The 14,715-nt window shown below is 42.3% G+C and overlaps 1 protein-coding gene across 2 annotated transcripts; it reads right to left on the bottom strand.

Annotated features, from left to right (window-relative positions):
- Window positions 1-4,803: 4,803 nt before the first annotated feature.
- PSMD4 (proteasome 26S subunit ubiquitin receptor, non-ATPase 4) lies at window positions 4,804-14,524 on the bottom strand. 2 transcript variants are annotated; one of them, XM_044676156.1, is made up of 10 exons: window positions 14,480-14,524; window positions 9,096-9,236; window positions 8,354-8,468; window positions 7,829-7,915; window positions 7,185-7,253; window positions 6,776-6,991; window positions 6,235-6,349; window positions 5,944-6,075; window positions 5,794-5,861; window positions 4,804-5,120 (listed from the first exon to the last, which is right to left on the bottom strand). In XM_044676156.1, exons 1-10 carry the CDS (start codon window positions 14,503-14,505, stop codon window positions 4,950-4,952), a joined length of 1,140 nt encoding a protein of 379 aa, XP_044532091.1. In that variant the 5' UTR covers window positions 14,506-14,524; the 3' UTR covers window positions 4,804-4,949. The 2 variants fall into 2 exon arrangements, with proteins under 2 accessions (XP_044532091.1, XP_044532089.1); XM_044676154.1 differs by having other exon boundaries at window positions 6,241-6,349.
- Window positions 14,525-14,715: the final 191 nt, after the last annotated feature.

Here is a 14,715-nt window from a genome sequence, read left to right as displayed (position 1 = left end):
CTGTATTTCCGTTTCTCCCCTCCTTCCCATTTTATATGCACTCTTCCATTTTCTCCTCCTTCACCTCACATGATGAGTTGGCCTTACTCCTCCCCATCAAGACTACCTGCTCAAGTGGTCCGTTTCATCCAACAGATTGCCCCCTCTCTCAGCTCTACTCTATCACTTATTTTCACTCTCTCCCTCGCTACTGGCTCATTTGATTGCCTAAAAACATGCCCACATCTGCCCTTTCCTGAAGGAAAAAAACAACAAACCCTCATTTGACTCTTCCATTCTAACTACCATCCTATACCTGGGCTCCAGGTATTCTCTCTGGTTGCCCCAAAGGCCGGGAAAACTCTTCTTCCCCCAAGACTCCTGACTTCTCTGGCTTCTTTGAAGTTGCTACTGAAATTTCACATTCTCCAGGGAGTCCTCTCCAACCCCTCATAATTCCAGTGCCTTCCCTCTGTTAATTATTTTCTGTTAATCCTATCTATTACTTGCTCTCTATATATCTGTACACTGCTTCCCTCATTATATATTGTGGGCTTCTTGAGGGCAGTGAATGTCTTGTCTCTTTTGTATCCCCAGCAATGAGCACAGTGCCTAGCACACAGTAGGTGCTTAGTATTTATTAATTCATTAAGTGCCTACTATGTTCCCAGGAACGAGCTAGCATCACGGATACAAAATTATCAGTGAGTTCCCTCACACTATTTGGGGAACTCGCCTCCACAAAAATCATACCAGAATTGTGTGGGGGCTTGGGGTAAAGAGGAACCCTTTGGCTCCCAGCACAGATTTACATGCAAATGAAATTCTGGGGCAAAAACAACAGGGCCCAAGGAAGCCACCTTTGTTATGAAAACCTGCCATCCACAGAATTGTTTAGCATTCTAGCCAGATTTAAAGTTGGTCCCTCCAAATTGTATTTGAATGGTAGTATTGATGGGACCAAAGCCTAGAGATTTTCAAGCTTCTTATCTATAAAAACTCTGGGTTTTCTGGGTCTAGTCCTCCAAGGAGCATTAAAATGGACATATACATGACAGGCAACCTGGGATTTGCACCCAAACCAAAGACGTCTCCTAGATTCTAGGTTGGAATTTATGTTGAAAGGAATCCTGCTCTTAGCGGGACAAGGAAGTGATGTCTGCATTGAAATCATTACAATTTTTTTTTTATTCCAAATAGTAACACCACCGACAAAAACCTTGAGATTGTACATAAAAGGCTAAACATCAATTTATAGGTTTTTAAAAAGTGCATATTACCTTTCAACAGTAACAAAAATGTGTCCCATCTGCTTAGAAGTCCCCTTCTGCTCTTTTCCTGTATATTTAAAGAATTTTGTTGTCAGAGTATATATTGTTCTGGTTTTCTCATCTATATCACTTCAAGATGTTCTTAAAAAAACAAACAAACAAACAAAACCCTTACCTTCTGTCTTAAAAAATCAATACTGTGTATTGGCTCCAAGGCAGAAGAGTAGTAAGGGTGGGCAATGGGGGTCAAGTGACTTGCCCAGGGTCACACAGCTAGGAAGTATCTGAAGCCAGATTTGAACGCAGGACCTCTCGTCTATGGGCCTGACTCTCAATCCACTGAGCCACCCAGCCACCCCCAATGATGTTCTTCCTACATTTCTACATTTATATTTCAGACTTCCTGTTTCTTAATGGCACAATAATATTCCAATACATTACCAAGTTCTTTAGTCATTTCCTAATTGATGGAGATATGCACTGTTCCCAATTTGTGTTATTTTAAGTAGTTATTTTATGGAGACGACAGTTTTTCTTCCCTTCTGAATAACATCACTAGGTCAAAAAAATGAGTTTTGGAATTGTTGTCCCTTCAGTCTTGTGACTCTTCATGACCACATTTGGGGTTTTCTTGGCAAAGATACTATCGTGGTTTGCCATTTCCTTCTCCAGCTCGTGTTATAGATGAGGAAACTGAGGCAAAAAGGGTTAAGTGACTTGCCCAGGGTAACAGTGGGTAACCCACTGATGGTGCACTTGATCTCAGGTCTTCCCAACTCCAGGCCCACTGCGCCACCTAGCGGCTCATTTTTGGAACTTGCTGTTACTTTCCAAAAATCATTCTAATTTCACAGTAGTTTAATAAGGTGCCCATTCTCCTATCATTTAGTTTTATTTTTCTCCACAATCATTTAGTTTTATTAGCTATAAAAATCTTGACAATTAAAAGTGATATCTCAGAGTAGCTTTAAAGTTGGCTTTTTTTTCAAACAATCATTGATAATTTCTGTTTCTTCTTTCAAAGACTGCCTTGTCACTAACTGGAAAGATTTTAACGTAAATGCTGGTAAATTCTTGATTGATCCTGGATGTTAGGTTTTTGCTGGATATATCTAATAAGCATTTGTAACGGCAAAGATTTAAAATATATATTTTTTAAACGCTTACCTTCCGTCTTGGAGTCATTACTGTGTATTGGCTCCAAGGCAGAAGAGTGGTAAGGGTAGGCAATGGGAGTTAAGTGACTTGTCCAGGGTCACACAGCTGGGAAGTGTCTGAGGCCACATTTGAACCCAGGACCTCCCATCTCTAGGCCTGGCTCTCAATCCATAGCTACCCAGCTGCCCCCTAAAAAAATCTTTTTATTGATGACTTTGTCTGACCCCTAGAAAGCTAGCAAAAAATTGGACTGTCTCACAAAGGATTTATTTCCCCCATCCATGCCTTTTTATTTTGACATTTTACTCTGTCCTTCAACTATTATATAATCAAACATTTTGTTGTGCAAAAAGTATTATTAAATCTAGTTTCTTATAATTTGTTAAGAATTTCCCTCCTGTTCACAACTGATATCAATTGAAGAATTCATCACTTCTTTTCCCATTTGGCTTGGGTTCTTGCAGAGACTTTCTCTTCAAACTAAGTATGGTACCCTTTTTCTTTTCCCTTCTCAAGACAAGCTGAATGGTTAACCACAGCTCCTCAAGGAAGGTCTGGCCAGGCCAGGGAATCTCTCGGTGCTGGGACTAAATGCCTGGAAAGAGATAGATATGGGGTGGAGGCTGGAAGTCAGAATGGCCAGTCTCTATGGACTCCACCACTTTGGGAGAGCTGGAAAGGACAAGAGCATGTATTTGGGGAACCCAGGAGAGAAAGAAGGGACTTGAAAACTGAGGTATGGGGACTACAGAGGTCGGCAGTGGGGTATGGCTATTAAGGGCTTCAATTCTTCATCTGACCCTTAATGTGATCATGGGCAAGTTACCTCAATGATTGCTCGTTTCATCTGTAAAATGGAGATGACAATTGTGCTGGTGTGAGGATTCTGAGATGGTGTAAGATTCTTTGCAAATTTATGTAAATGTCAGTTATTGATGGCAGGCATGGGCTGGAGTAAGACTGAAGGCAATCATGACTACAGAGATACCTCTAGCTAGAGGAAATCACCAAATATCCTGATTTAGCACTTTGGTAAAGGAGATGGGAATAAGCTCTGGATCCATAAAGCTCTGGGGTGAGGAAACTCCCTCTACTAATAATGCAGGCCAGCACCTCCTCTACAAATTACAGCTTGACCGTAGGTTAGAGCCCTAGGAGCTATTTGCCAAGGGTCACTCAACAAGTAGTTAAGCTCCATTGACTCCATTGTGCTTGTCTCTGTGAAATCCATTTGATGAAGGAAAAAGATGTTATCTGCACTATGGGTTGGGTACTGGGGATACAAAATTCCATCTGTCCCCACTGGCCATCCTAAGTGGCAAATGCCCTCAACATTCAGCCCTGACTCAATTTGGAAATGTGCCGTATTAGGCCATGGACGTAAAGACAAAAATCATGATTCTTCTCTAGTATCCAAGGAAAGAACTATGAGTATGTGATATACCAGAATCACTCAAGACATCCATAGTCTAAGGAACAAAATCACCACCCACCAGAGGCTTCTCATTCCATTTCAGAATTCCCAAGCACCCCAGCCAACTGTTCTGTGTTCTTAAGTCAGAGCTTCCAAACCCCAAACTACCATTCCTTTAATTCTTAGGGAAACTCAAGGGAAAGTCTATCATGTCTTCCCAGGACAGCATGGCAGATTCAAAGAAGCCATCTGAGCTCTCTCCAGTCTCCATCTTTACCCATCCATTGCTCAAAGAAGGAACAAGTGAAAAGACAACTTTACCAGATGGTGAAGAAATGGCAAAGGAAGGAGGCAGGGAAGCAGCTTCTGTAAAAATATTCTGATCATGAGGCTTGCATAATTGAAGAGATGGGCTATGAGTAGGCTAAAATGCAGAAATCACAAGAAATTGTTTGAACTGATCCCAAGGCCTGGATCAAGGTGTCAGGCTGGGCAGAATCCCTAGATAAGATCCTAGTGACGGCCAAATGGAAACTATCATCTCTCCCTCCCACCTGCGGACAGAAACTGAGTGACTTGTCCTTGGTAAGGATCACTGTAGGAAGAAAAATGACAACTTGGTGTAAACAAGAGAACACAGACTCTGGGGTCAGCAGCTGAGCAATTGGGATCTTGATCAAGTCCTTTAACATGTCTAGATTTCATTTTCTTCATTTGTAAAATGAAAGGTTCCTTCCAGCTCTAAATTCTATGAATCCTATTGAAAATGGACCTAATATTTGCATTGAAGCTAACATCTGTCCTGTTTGGCAAACTTCCTTGTTTTCTTTCCTAGGAGCAGAAGTCCTCTTCACCTCCACTCACTTCCTGGCTCTTTTATCTATTTCTGACAGTGACTATACCTCAGAGGCCCAAAGAGCTAAAAATTTCCTTCTTCCTGGTGTATAGTCCCTCCTCTTCCCCCCAAATGGTAGTTTTGAGTTTTAAGGAAAAAAAATTGCCAAACTTTATTTGGGTTGTAACTGTTACACAAGCCCACCACCTAAACCACTGTGTGACAACCCCCCCCCCCTACCCTTCCTTTTCAGCCTCCTGAGAGGAGACTGAGCACTCTCTCCCTTCTGGCCTCACTTCTTGTCTTCCTCTTTCTTCTCCTTTTTGCCATCCTTAGCAGCCTGTGAGGCTAGGGAGCCCATGGCATTCCGGATGGCCTCATTGTTGGGGTCCACACCTGGAAGATTCTCCAGGACGCTCTGGAGGAATTCGGGGTCCTGCATCACATCATAGTCGTCCTCCTCCTTGGGAAATGAATGATTGTGTTACTCTTGGTTTTGTTTTGTTTTGTTTTGTTTTTTTAAACCCTTAACTTCTGTGTATTGGCTCCTAGGTGGAAGAGTGGTAAGGGTGGGAAATGGGGGTCAAGTGACTTGCCCAGGGTCACACAGCTGGGAAGTATCTGAGGCTGGATTTGAACCTAGGACCTCCAGTCTCTAGGCCCGACTCTCGATCCACTGAGCTACCCAGCTGCCCCCGATTGTGTTACTCTTGGGACAGGAAGGCAACATCTGCTCCCTACAAATCCTGTTTCCAGACCCCTTTCCTACCCCTGGAAGTGCCTAGGCAAGAGGGCCCCTTTACCCTGGCCAAAAGAAGTCAAACAAAGCTGCTCTTTCTAAAAGAACTATCTAGTCTGCTTGTCTTGGCAAGAGAGAAAATAGGATTCTCCTGAGTCTGTTCCTTAAAATAAGCTCATGGCATCTTTTTTCCTTCAGCAGCTTATAAAGAATGTTCTTGCTCTTCCACCTACTTCCCAGTGTAAGAATATTAATACACAGGTCCTAGCAGAACACCAGGATTCTCCAAGAGTAAGCCATGATTATGGACGAAGGAAAGATCAGTATTGGAGCACTGGATTTGGATGCCAAGGAGTTTCTGGGCTAGGAGAGTTGGAGACTAGGGGACAACCATTACCTTAGCAGGCTCAGAGGTATCCATGGCTGAGCTGGCATCAATGTCACCTGACTCTGCTTGTCCAAACTCTGGAAGAAAGGTCCATTTGGTCAGCATGCTCCCTGTGCTCCCCTTTTTCCCTGCACCCTCTTCTTCTAGTTCTTCACTCACCAGCACCCTGCAAGGACATCTGCATGGCATATGCAATCTGTTCTTCTTCAGTCATGCTGCTTAAGTCAGGAAGCCCACTTCGACCAAACTCTTGCTGACTGATGGTCATCTTCAATAGGGCATCATCTGAATCTGAGAGGTTGAAAGGAGGAAAATCAAGGAGTAGGTAGGTCATTTTCCTCCTGCCCTTTTAGGGTGTGCAGACTTCACTCCCCGCCCAGGCCTCTTGTAGCTCCATTCTGTCACATTGCCCTTTCCCTAGTCACAGGGCCCTGTGTCCCCATCTCTCACTCCTACCTTCAGTCCCAGATGGGGCAATCCCGGCCTCAGCAGCAGAGGCTGCTGCTGCCCGTCTTGCCTCTTCTTCTTGCCGCTGTCGCTGTTCTTCCATGGATACACGAAGGGCCTGGGGTGAAAGGGCAGGAAGAAGAGGGAAGTCAGATTTCCCACCTCCTTCAGCTCTAGGAAAATTAAATGGGGATCTGGAGTAAGAGCATAAGAGAATGGATTATGGTCTGTGTTTCAGGGAGAAGCTGAAAAGGCTGAAAAGTGGGTGGGATAGATAAGAAGACTAGATGAATGCTGGAGTCAAATTGTGAGAACTGAAGCAAATGGCTCCAAAAGAAGTGGTTTTCATGTAACCTGAGATCAGAGCTTCCAGAATCTGGACAAGTAGGGGGTGAGGGAAGGATGGCAATTATGAGCAATGTCTCGCACCTAGTAGGTATACAAGGAATATTTGTTGAATGAATGACATGGGGTCCTAGAGATGCTATAGGAGATATGAAAGACAAAGGTGGGGTTTGTGTGGGGTCAGGGCTTTACCCCTCACCAGGGCCAGTTCAGGATCAGCACTAGGATCCACCCCAAACTCGAAGTCGCTGGCACCTAGCCCCAACATAGCACCACCTTCCCCAGCCAGGATAGGAGAACTGATGAGGGCATCAGCCAGGCTGGGCCCAGGAGGCACCGTCACCAGATGAGAACCAGTCCCATCCTTGCCATTTAGAGTGTTCACGAAGGCTGTTAGTTTGTCTGTGTTTGCCTCCTGGGGAGAAAAACAACATGGGATGGTTAATCTGGTTAATCACAGTACTGAAAGTCATCCCTCCAACTGCTGTTTCCCATCAGTGGTTCATTCAGGAACGGTGCTCCTTTAAATAAGGAATTTCTTTTCACTACACTCAAGAGTCTTCACTATTGGTTTATTCAAGTCAGGATCCCAACTGCTCCCCACTTACCTCCTCCCCAAAGTTGATAATGTCAACATTCACTTTTTCTTTCTTTAGCCGCTTTGCTAGCTTCACCAGCTACACATCGAGTTGGGAAAATGAAAGATAAATAAAATAAATAATAACAACTCACATTTATACAGCACTCTGAGATTTCCAAAATGCCTTCTCTAAAACAACCTGTGAGGCTGGGAGTATGAGCATTACTAACTGATTGAAATAATAAAAGTATCTTAAATGTTAGCTAAAAACAAAGAAACCTAGGTTCTAAAGGATTAAATGTCACACTACTATGTCTCTAAACTGGAATTTGAAACCCTGGATCTCCTCACTTCAAGACTAGCTTATTGCCCCTACTCCACACTATCCTTAGGCATCATGGACTGTTCCTCTCATATCATGAGAAGAGCAGACAGCCCGCCTTTCCCCACCCTACCAAACACACATAGTCTCTCACCCTAACTGCCCCCTTTCTAGTCCTATCCAAACACATTTATATAGTTCTGACAGCTTAATGAGGGAAAGCTTCCTTATCCAAGTGGATCCCTCACCCCCATCTAATATCCTTGCTAAGTTTATGGTCCCAAACATCCCCTTCTCCAGAAATGTTCTCATCTTCCAGATCTCCATTCCCATCCCCTGGTTAGACTCACGTCCTTTTCGTTGTCTTCTACTGGGCTGCCCACAAAGGCGATGATCCTCATTTTGTGATTCTTGCCCTGTCTGTGTTTCAGAGCCAACTTGCAGAAAAAGAAGATGAATCTTAGTCCCAAAGACAACCCTGGTAGTGGTCTGCCCACTACACCATCCCCTATCCAGAGAAGGGGACCTTTCTTATGGTTTCTGGTTTCTAGGAAAAGAGATTCTCATATACCTTGTTTGTTTCTCCTTCCTCCAAATCCCAGATCTCCCTAACGTCTAAACTCTATCCCTTTTATGCTTTGGGTATTAGGAAAAGCTAGAGTTTCTACTCCAAAGTCATCCTCCCCCTTCCATATTCCCCAAATCTTGGGCTCTACCTCACCTCCTTTCTATTTTCAAGGCTAAATATTTCTAGTTCACTTCTATTATTCCTGCTTGATTTTGGGGGGGGGGGGAAGGAAAGGTTATTTTAAGGAGAGAAAAAATTGGTATGAAGGTCCTGTAAGGCCAGAGTTGGGAAGATATGTCCCACTTACATGGGCAACGCGAATGCCAGTACAGAAGGTGATCTTGCCCTTTGGTTGAACTGTGTGGAGCTTGGACAAAATCCGGCCAGTGTCAGGGGTTAGTGTAGTAAGTACCTCACAGTCACTAGGAAAAACAGACAAAATCAAGTCCAAGCCAACATAAATGCCTCCTAACTGCTCCAACCACCTTTTCCTTTTAGGATTATTAGAAATCATACAGAGTTTTCATTTGTGGATGTATCCAATGTCTTCTATTAAAGGAGTAAGCTTCCCAGGTAATTCCTTAGGATTCTAGTGCTACTACTAGGCTCTCTAAATAGAAGTTAGTGAACACAGATTGGCTGACAGGATCACTCTCAGAAGGGAAACACCTCAATCCAATCCCATCCTGTTGGGGAGGGGCCCTGGGAAATAGCCTATCTTTCTGTTTCAATTCTGTTTCCCTAGTCTTTTCCAAACCTATTTTCAAGATGACAATTGGTTTGTGGTACTGGTAAATTGAAAATAGTCAATCTAAAGTGTTATCAGTAATGCAAAAGTCATTTTTAATGGCTTCTAGAAGACTATAATTTAAGTTTCCCATAACCAATTTATCTTACTAATCATGTTTTGTTCAAGCTATTAAAGTGAATTGGAATTCTCTAAGTTTACACTGACTAAAGCAATGATAATACACAGCCTATTTCAGGTAATCCACAAATGAAGTGATCTGTGGGAAAATAACACTGCCCACCAAGTCCAGCCTCCGTACTTGGCCAATGTGATGAGTCCCACGTTGTTCTCAGGGTTGCTGCGTGTCTTGGAGTGACATACTATGTTGACTGCATCCTGCTGGGCCTGTAGCCGTGTGGGCAGGAAATCTCCATTCCGCATGTACTCGCTGTTATCAACACTGTGGGATCAGGGTACAGGATCAGAAATGAACAATACCCCTGGGAAGTCTGAATCCTGAGACATGCATCACTATTCTTCAACATTTCCTAAGTACTTATATACGAATATATAGTTTGTATTAATCCAAACACTACTTTCTAAGCATTAAGTCTCTGATTTGTTAATATTCTATCCCATTAAAAGAGAAGCTTCTGAGAGAGGCAGGCAAAATCTAATATTTGCAAAACAATAAACATATCAATGCAAATGACTAGGATACAAACTAGCTAAAGAAAAGAATACTAGCAATCATATCTATACAATGTTTGAAGGATTAAAAAGGGAATTCTCAAAAGTAGGTGTTAGTTTTAATCCTTTCTATTTTACTGAAGAGGAAACTGAGGCAGAGAAGTTGCCTGACTTAGTGATGGTCACACAGGTGGTCTCTACTACCTACTGTGTAACTTGGACCTCTCGTGTAACCTTTTTGATCATCAGTTTGGTCATTTGTGAAATGAGAGTAGTCAAGATAACTTTTTAAAAATCCCTCCCAGCTCTAATCTTATGATCCTAGTAATGGTCATAACTGGGAATTTGAACTTTTTCTAAGTTCACTTTTTCTAAGCTTTATCACTTGACAGTCTGCTTAGCAACTCTGCTAAAAGATGGGAATGAAGTTAAGAAAATGGAGTTTTAGGGGGCAGCTAGGTAGTTCAGTGGATTAAGAGTTGGGAGGTCCTAGATTCAAATCTGGCCTCAGAGACTTTCAAGCTGTGTGACCCTGGGCAAGTCACTTAACCCCTATTGCCTAGCCCTTACTACTCTTCTGTCTTAAGGTAAGGGCTTAAAAAAAATTAAGTTTTAAGGGTTTGAGTTTTTCAAGCTTCCTCTTATTGTTTCCCTTTTAATATTCTTGGGCCACAGATCATGCACAGTGAGGGACAAATACTTTGGCCCATGATGGAAAAGTACATCAATGTGGTCCACATTTGATCTAAGCTAACTAAAAGGAAGCTCTATTAGGAGAATTCAAAATTCACTTCTATTTGTCTTTGATGGACATGATAGTCCAGGGCAAGTTTTAATGTTATTATTCACAAGGCAGTAAAGGAGCCAGGAAAGGTCATCTTAGAGAAGACATTTGAAAAGGTGAAGACATGACCACTGTCATCAAATATCTGAAGGGACTACCATGGAAGACAGTAGGCTTTCCTTGAGGTCTTTAAATGAAGCCTAGATAACCAATCTCTTTCTCTTCTTTTTTTAAAAATCCCTTATTTTCTGCCTTAGTAACAACTCTTAAGAGAAAGGTAAGGGCTAGGCAAATGGAGCTAAGTAACTTACCCAGGATGTGTCTGAAGCTAGAATTGAACCCAGGTATCCCTCACTTCAGATCTGGAGCTCTATCCACTGAGCTGCCCTGATAACCAATTCTCAAGGATGTTATTTAGGAGGTAACTGATTAGGTTCAAATTAAGGTAGGGCAGTGATTCTCCAACCTATAGACCCTAGACCTCTGTAATGTCAAAGAATTATTCAGTCATTAGGAGAGGTCTGAAAATTTAGGGAAAAACTTGCAAAGCTTCCAAGTACAGCCGTGAAAATAAATACTCTTCCATTCCTAACTCAAGATGTAATTGTATTTTTAAAATCTACACTGAATATTAGTAATACTGTACTCCCAGATCTCACAACAAAAGAACAAGTCAGTCTAAAGGAACTTTCGTGTGATAATTCTTTAAAAATAATCTTGTACGCAAAACTACCAGGCTGAATTCTGGCCAGATGTTTTTTTCTGTCAGAGAAGGCTGTGAAATATTAGACACCTTTTCTTACAACATATATTTATAAAAGTAAGTTTTCTGCCCTTTTTGCCCTGAAATCTAAATACTGAAATAAGCTACCGATGGAACCAAATCTGTGGTTTAAACTTTTGTCATTTCAACCTGTTTTCAACCAGCTTTCTCCAAGAACTAAACAATACCAGTCATCCATCACATTAAATGATTTGGTGTCACAAAAAAACCCCAAATACCTTTTGTAGATATATAAAATATATATTACTTTTTAAATGTGTATAGATATTATTAATATAAATAATTTGAAATCTACTGAATTTCTAGTAGCATTTTATTATGTTATTTTCTCAATCAATACATAATAGCAGTGTCATGGGGGTATCTACAAGGGGTAGTCAGAAGATTTCTTTTTTAATTATAAAACTTGGAACCATTGGACTAAATCAGTGATTCCCAAAGTGGGCACCACCGCCCCCTGGTGGGCGCTGCAGCGATCCAGGATGGTGGTGATGGCCACTGGTTTTAACCTTTTTTATATTACATTCTATTCTGAGTTCAATAAATAGTTTCATAATTTCAAACTTCAATGTTTCTAATTTACACCTTTCTTTACTATATATTACAAAAAAGGTAGAAACATTAATACATAAATCTTTCCTATTAATTGCTATTAAAATTTAAAAAAAAATTAGTTTCCAGGGGGCGATAAGTAATATTTTTTCTGGAAAGGGGGCGGTAGGCCAAAAAATATGGGAACCATTGGACTAAATGAACCTAGATCGATTCCATCTTTGAAATTCTGTGACTTATTCTGCTTGACCCTAAAAGACAAAACTAGGAAATGGGTGGAAAACTTTGGAGGCTAATTTAAGTTTCATATTAGGAAAAAATTTCATAACAATCAGAAATGTTCAAATATAGAATGGACTGTCTTGGTAGATATTGAGCTATCAATTTCTGGGGATCTATATGAAGAGAAGGGATTTCTATCTGAGATGGTATAAAGGGGATTCCTGTTTAGGTATGAGCTGAAATACATGACCTCTGAGGTCCCTTCCAATTCAGAGATCCACAATTCAGGCTTAAAAATTAGCTAAGTCTAATCCATACAATAGATAAGTCACATTAAGATAATTAAGACCTCACTGTGGCTGATTAGGCATCCTCACAAAAGTAGCCTTTTGATCAAGAACTCTTTCTAGAGCTTCCAGAATTCATATGAATCCAAATTCCTTGAAGGGAGAAACAAAAGCAGCTTTGGAAACAGTCCGAATGATTTCTAAGAAAATACTGGACTGTGAACAAAATCAACCCACAGAAGTCTGGAGAAGGTAAAGTCAAATGAGGTAAGGGGCATAATAAAATAGTAAAGACAGAAACATTTTCTCTCTTCAAAAATCACAGGAGGAGGAGATAGGTATAACCTTAAACTAAATTAGTTTGTGATCTCTTTTAGGTCAATGGCTAGATTCTATATTTTTAAATACTTTCCAATAGTTACAAAGTTGATATTCTATATACATTACTGTCCAAATGACATCTCTCACCTATCATTTCTGTAACTACTAGAAATTTGCACCAGGAGAACCCTCTAGCTTACCAAACTATATATATCTAAAAACTGAACTCATCTTTCCTCAAAATCCAGCATTCAAAGTTGAACTTCCCTATATATGTCAATTATCCTGAGGCTCAAAGCTATCTTTCTTTTTTCTTGCCAAGTCAGTCACTGTCACATAGGAATCTCTCTTTAGGATTATCCTATATGTCCCTTCCTCTACATTCCTGTTAGAATACTCTGATCTAGGCCCTTTTAACTAGAATAAATTGTATCCTTGCTTTCAAACTCTCCTTTCTCCAATATAACCTAATCTGCTACTACATTAATCCTCCTAAAAAGGTTCTTTGCACTATGATTTCTTCTTGGTTAAAAAATCTTCAACAAATAATTTCATGTTGTCTATTGGAAAAAGAACAAACTCTTTACTCTGGCAATCAAGACCATTTACAATCTGGACCCTTCTTCACTTTTTACTATTACACTTAATAATCCCAACAGGAACCTACCACACCAGTCAATTTGGCCTATTGTTCTCTGAACACCACATAAACTTCAGCATCTCCTTGCTCATGGTTAGGTTTTCATTCTTTTCCAGCCCTCCTCATCTTATAATTCAGTAAACATTTATTAAGTGCTCACTATGTGCCAAGTACAATGTGAAGTGCCAGGGATACAGAGGAGGCACAAAATAGTCTCTGTCCTCAAGGACCTTACAATCTATGGGAGACAACATGCAAATATGTACAAAACAAGCTATATACAGGATAAGTAGAAAATAATGAACAGAGGGAAGGCATTGAACTAGAGGTTAGGAAAGGTTTCCTGTAAACAGCGGATTTTAGTTGGGATTTAAAGAAAGCCAAGAGGGGGAGATGAGGAGGGTGAACACTCCAGGTATGGGAGACAGCCAGAGAAAATGCCCAGAGCCAAGAGATAGCAGTGTCTTGTTCATAGAACACCCAGGAGGCCAATGTTACTGGACTGAAGAGTAAATGTTGGCAAATCAGAAGAAGACTGGAAAAAGGGGTGTGTGTGGGGGGGGGGGGGCGGCTTATTTATAAAGGGTTTTGAATGCCCAACAGAATTTCATAAGATTTGCCTCTAGCTTTGTCACCCCTTAGTTCATCCTAGATCCACTTTTTGGAAGGCTCTCCCCCTTCTCTAGCCCTCCTCATCCTATAAGAGCTGCAACCTCAAGGAAGCTTTTCCCAAAGTGATCCACTTATTTGAACACATCATCGAATCTAAACTCTCATTTTACAGATGAGGAAACCAGAAAGGCCAAGTGAGTAGCCCATGGCGTAAAGATGGGATGTGAACCCTGTGCTGTCCCTCGTTCCACTCACTATAGAAGCTCCCATTCAGACTTTATCCAAAGCTCTTTTGTACAGACGTACTTTTGTGTACATTTTTGGTCCCTGTAAACAAATGACAAGACTTCTCGGACAGGGAGCGCGCTGCCTCTCTGTGCCCGCACGGTTCCTGGCTAGCAGGGGTTGAGTTCGAGTTCCAGTCCGAGGAGGCATTGGAACGGGACTGATCCTGCTAGGGGTTCGGGCGGAAGGGAAGCCCCCCAGAGAAGGGGCAAGTAGCTGATGCGAGAAGGAGGCAGAGGCATCCAGGGCCAAGCTTGGCAGAGGAAGGACCACACTGATAACGCGGCGATGGACCCCGAGCTCCGAGCACTAGGGGCGGCCTCTCCCGACTCCCTCCTGCCTGCCTGCCCTCCCGGGCCCCGGAATGACTCAGGGAATCTGTCCGGGGCCGCCGAGGCCGCCACCACCGCCTGGACACCAGCCGCTACGGCTCCCTCGTCCCCACTCCTGGCCAGCGCCGGTAGTGGCTCTTCGCACTTCCCGTCCAGACTGGCTGCCGCCCATGGCCCCAGACCCAATCTCTTACCACACCATAGTGCTTTCCAACACCATCTTGCCTCCTTCCTCCCTCCCCGACCGGCTCTTCTGGACTACCTAATAATGCTTTATCCTATTGGCTAAACCCGCCCCTCCAATCCCAGGGCTCCATTCAGGTCAGGCGCTTGCGCTGCACAGAGGGGGCCGTGGCGCCCTCTGGGAGTTGTAGTCTAAGGAGTGGCAGAAGAGCAGAACAAGGGGCTTGGCGTAACCAGAAACTAGGAG

Source organism: Gracilinanus agilis, chromosome 4 (assembly GCF_016433145.1).
Source record: "Gracilinanus agilis isolate LMUSP501 chromosome 4, AgileGrace, whole genome shotgun sequence".
Taxonomy (NCBI): Eukaryota; Metazoa; Chordata; class Mammalia; order Didelphimorphia; family Didelphidae; genus Gracilinanus; species Gracilinanus agilis.
Note: the sequence above shows the minus strand (reverse complement) of the source record. Positions and strands in the feature narration are given on the sequence as shown.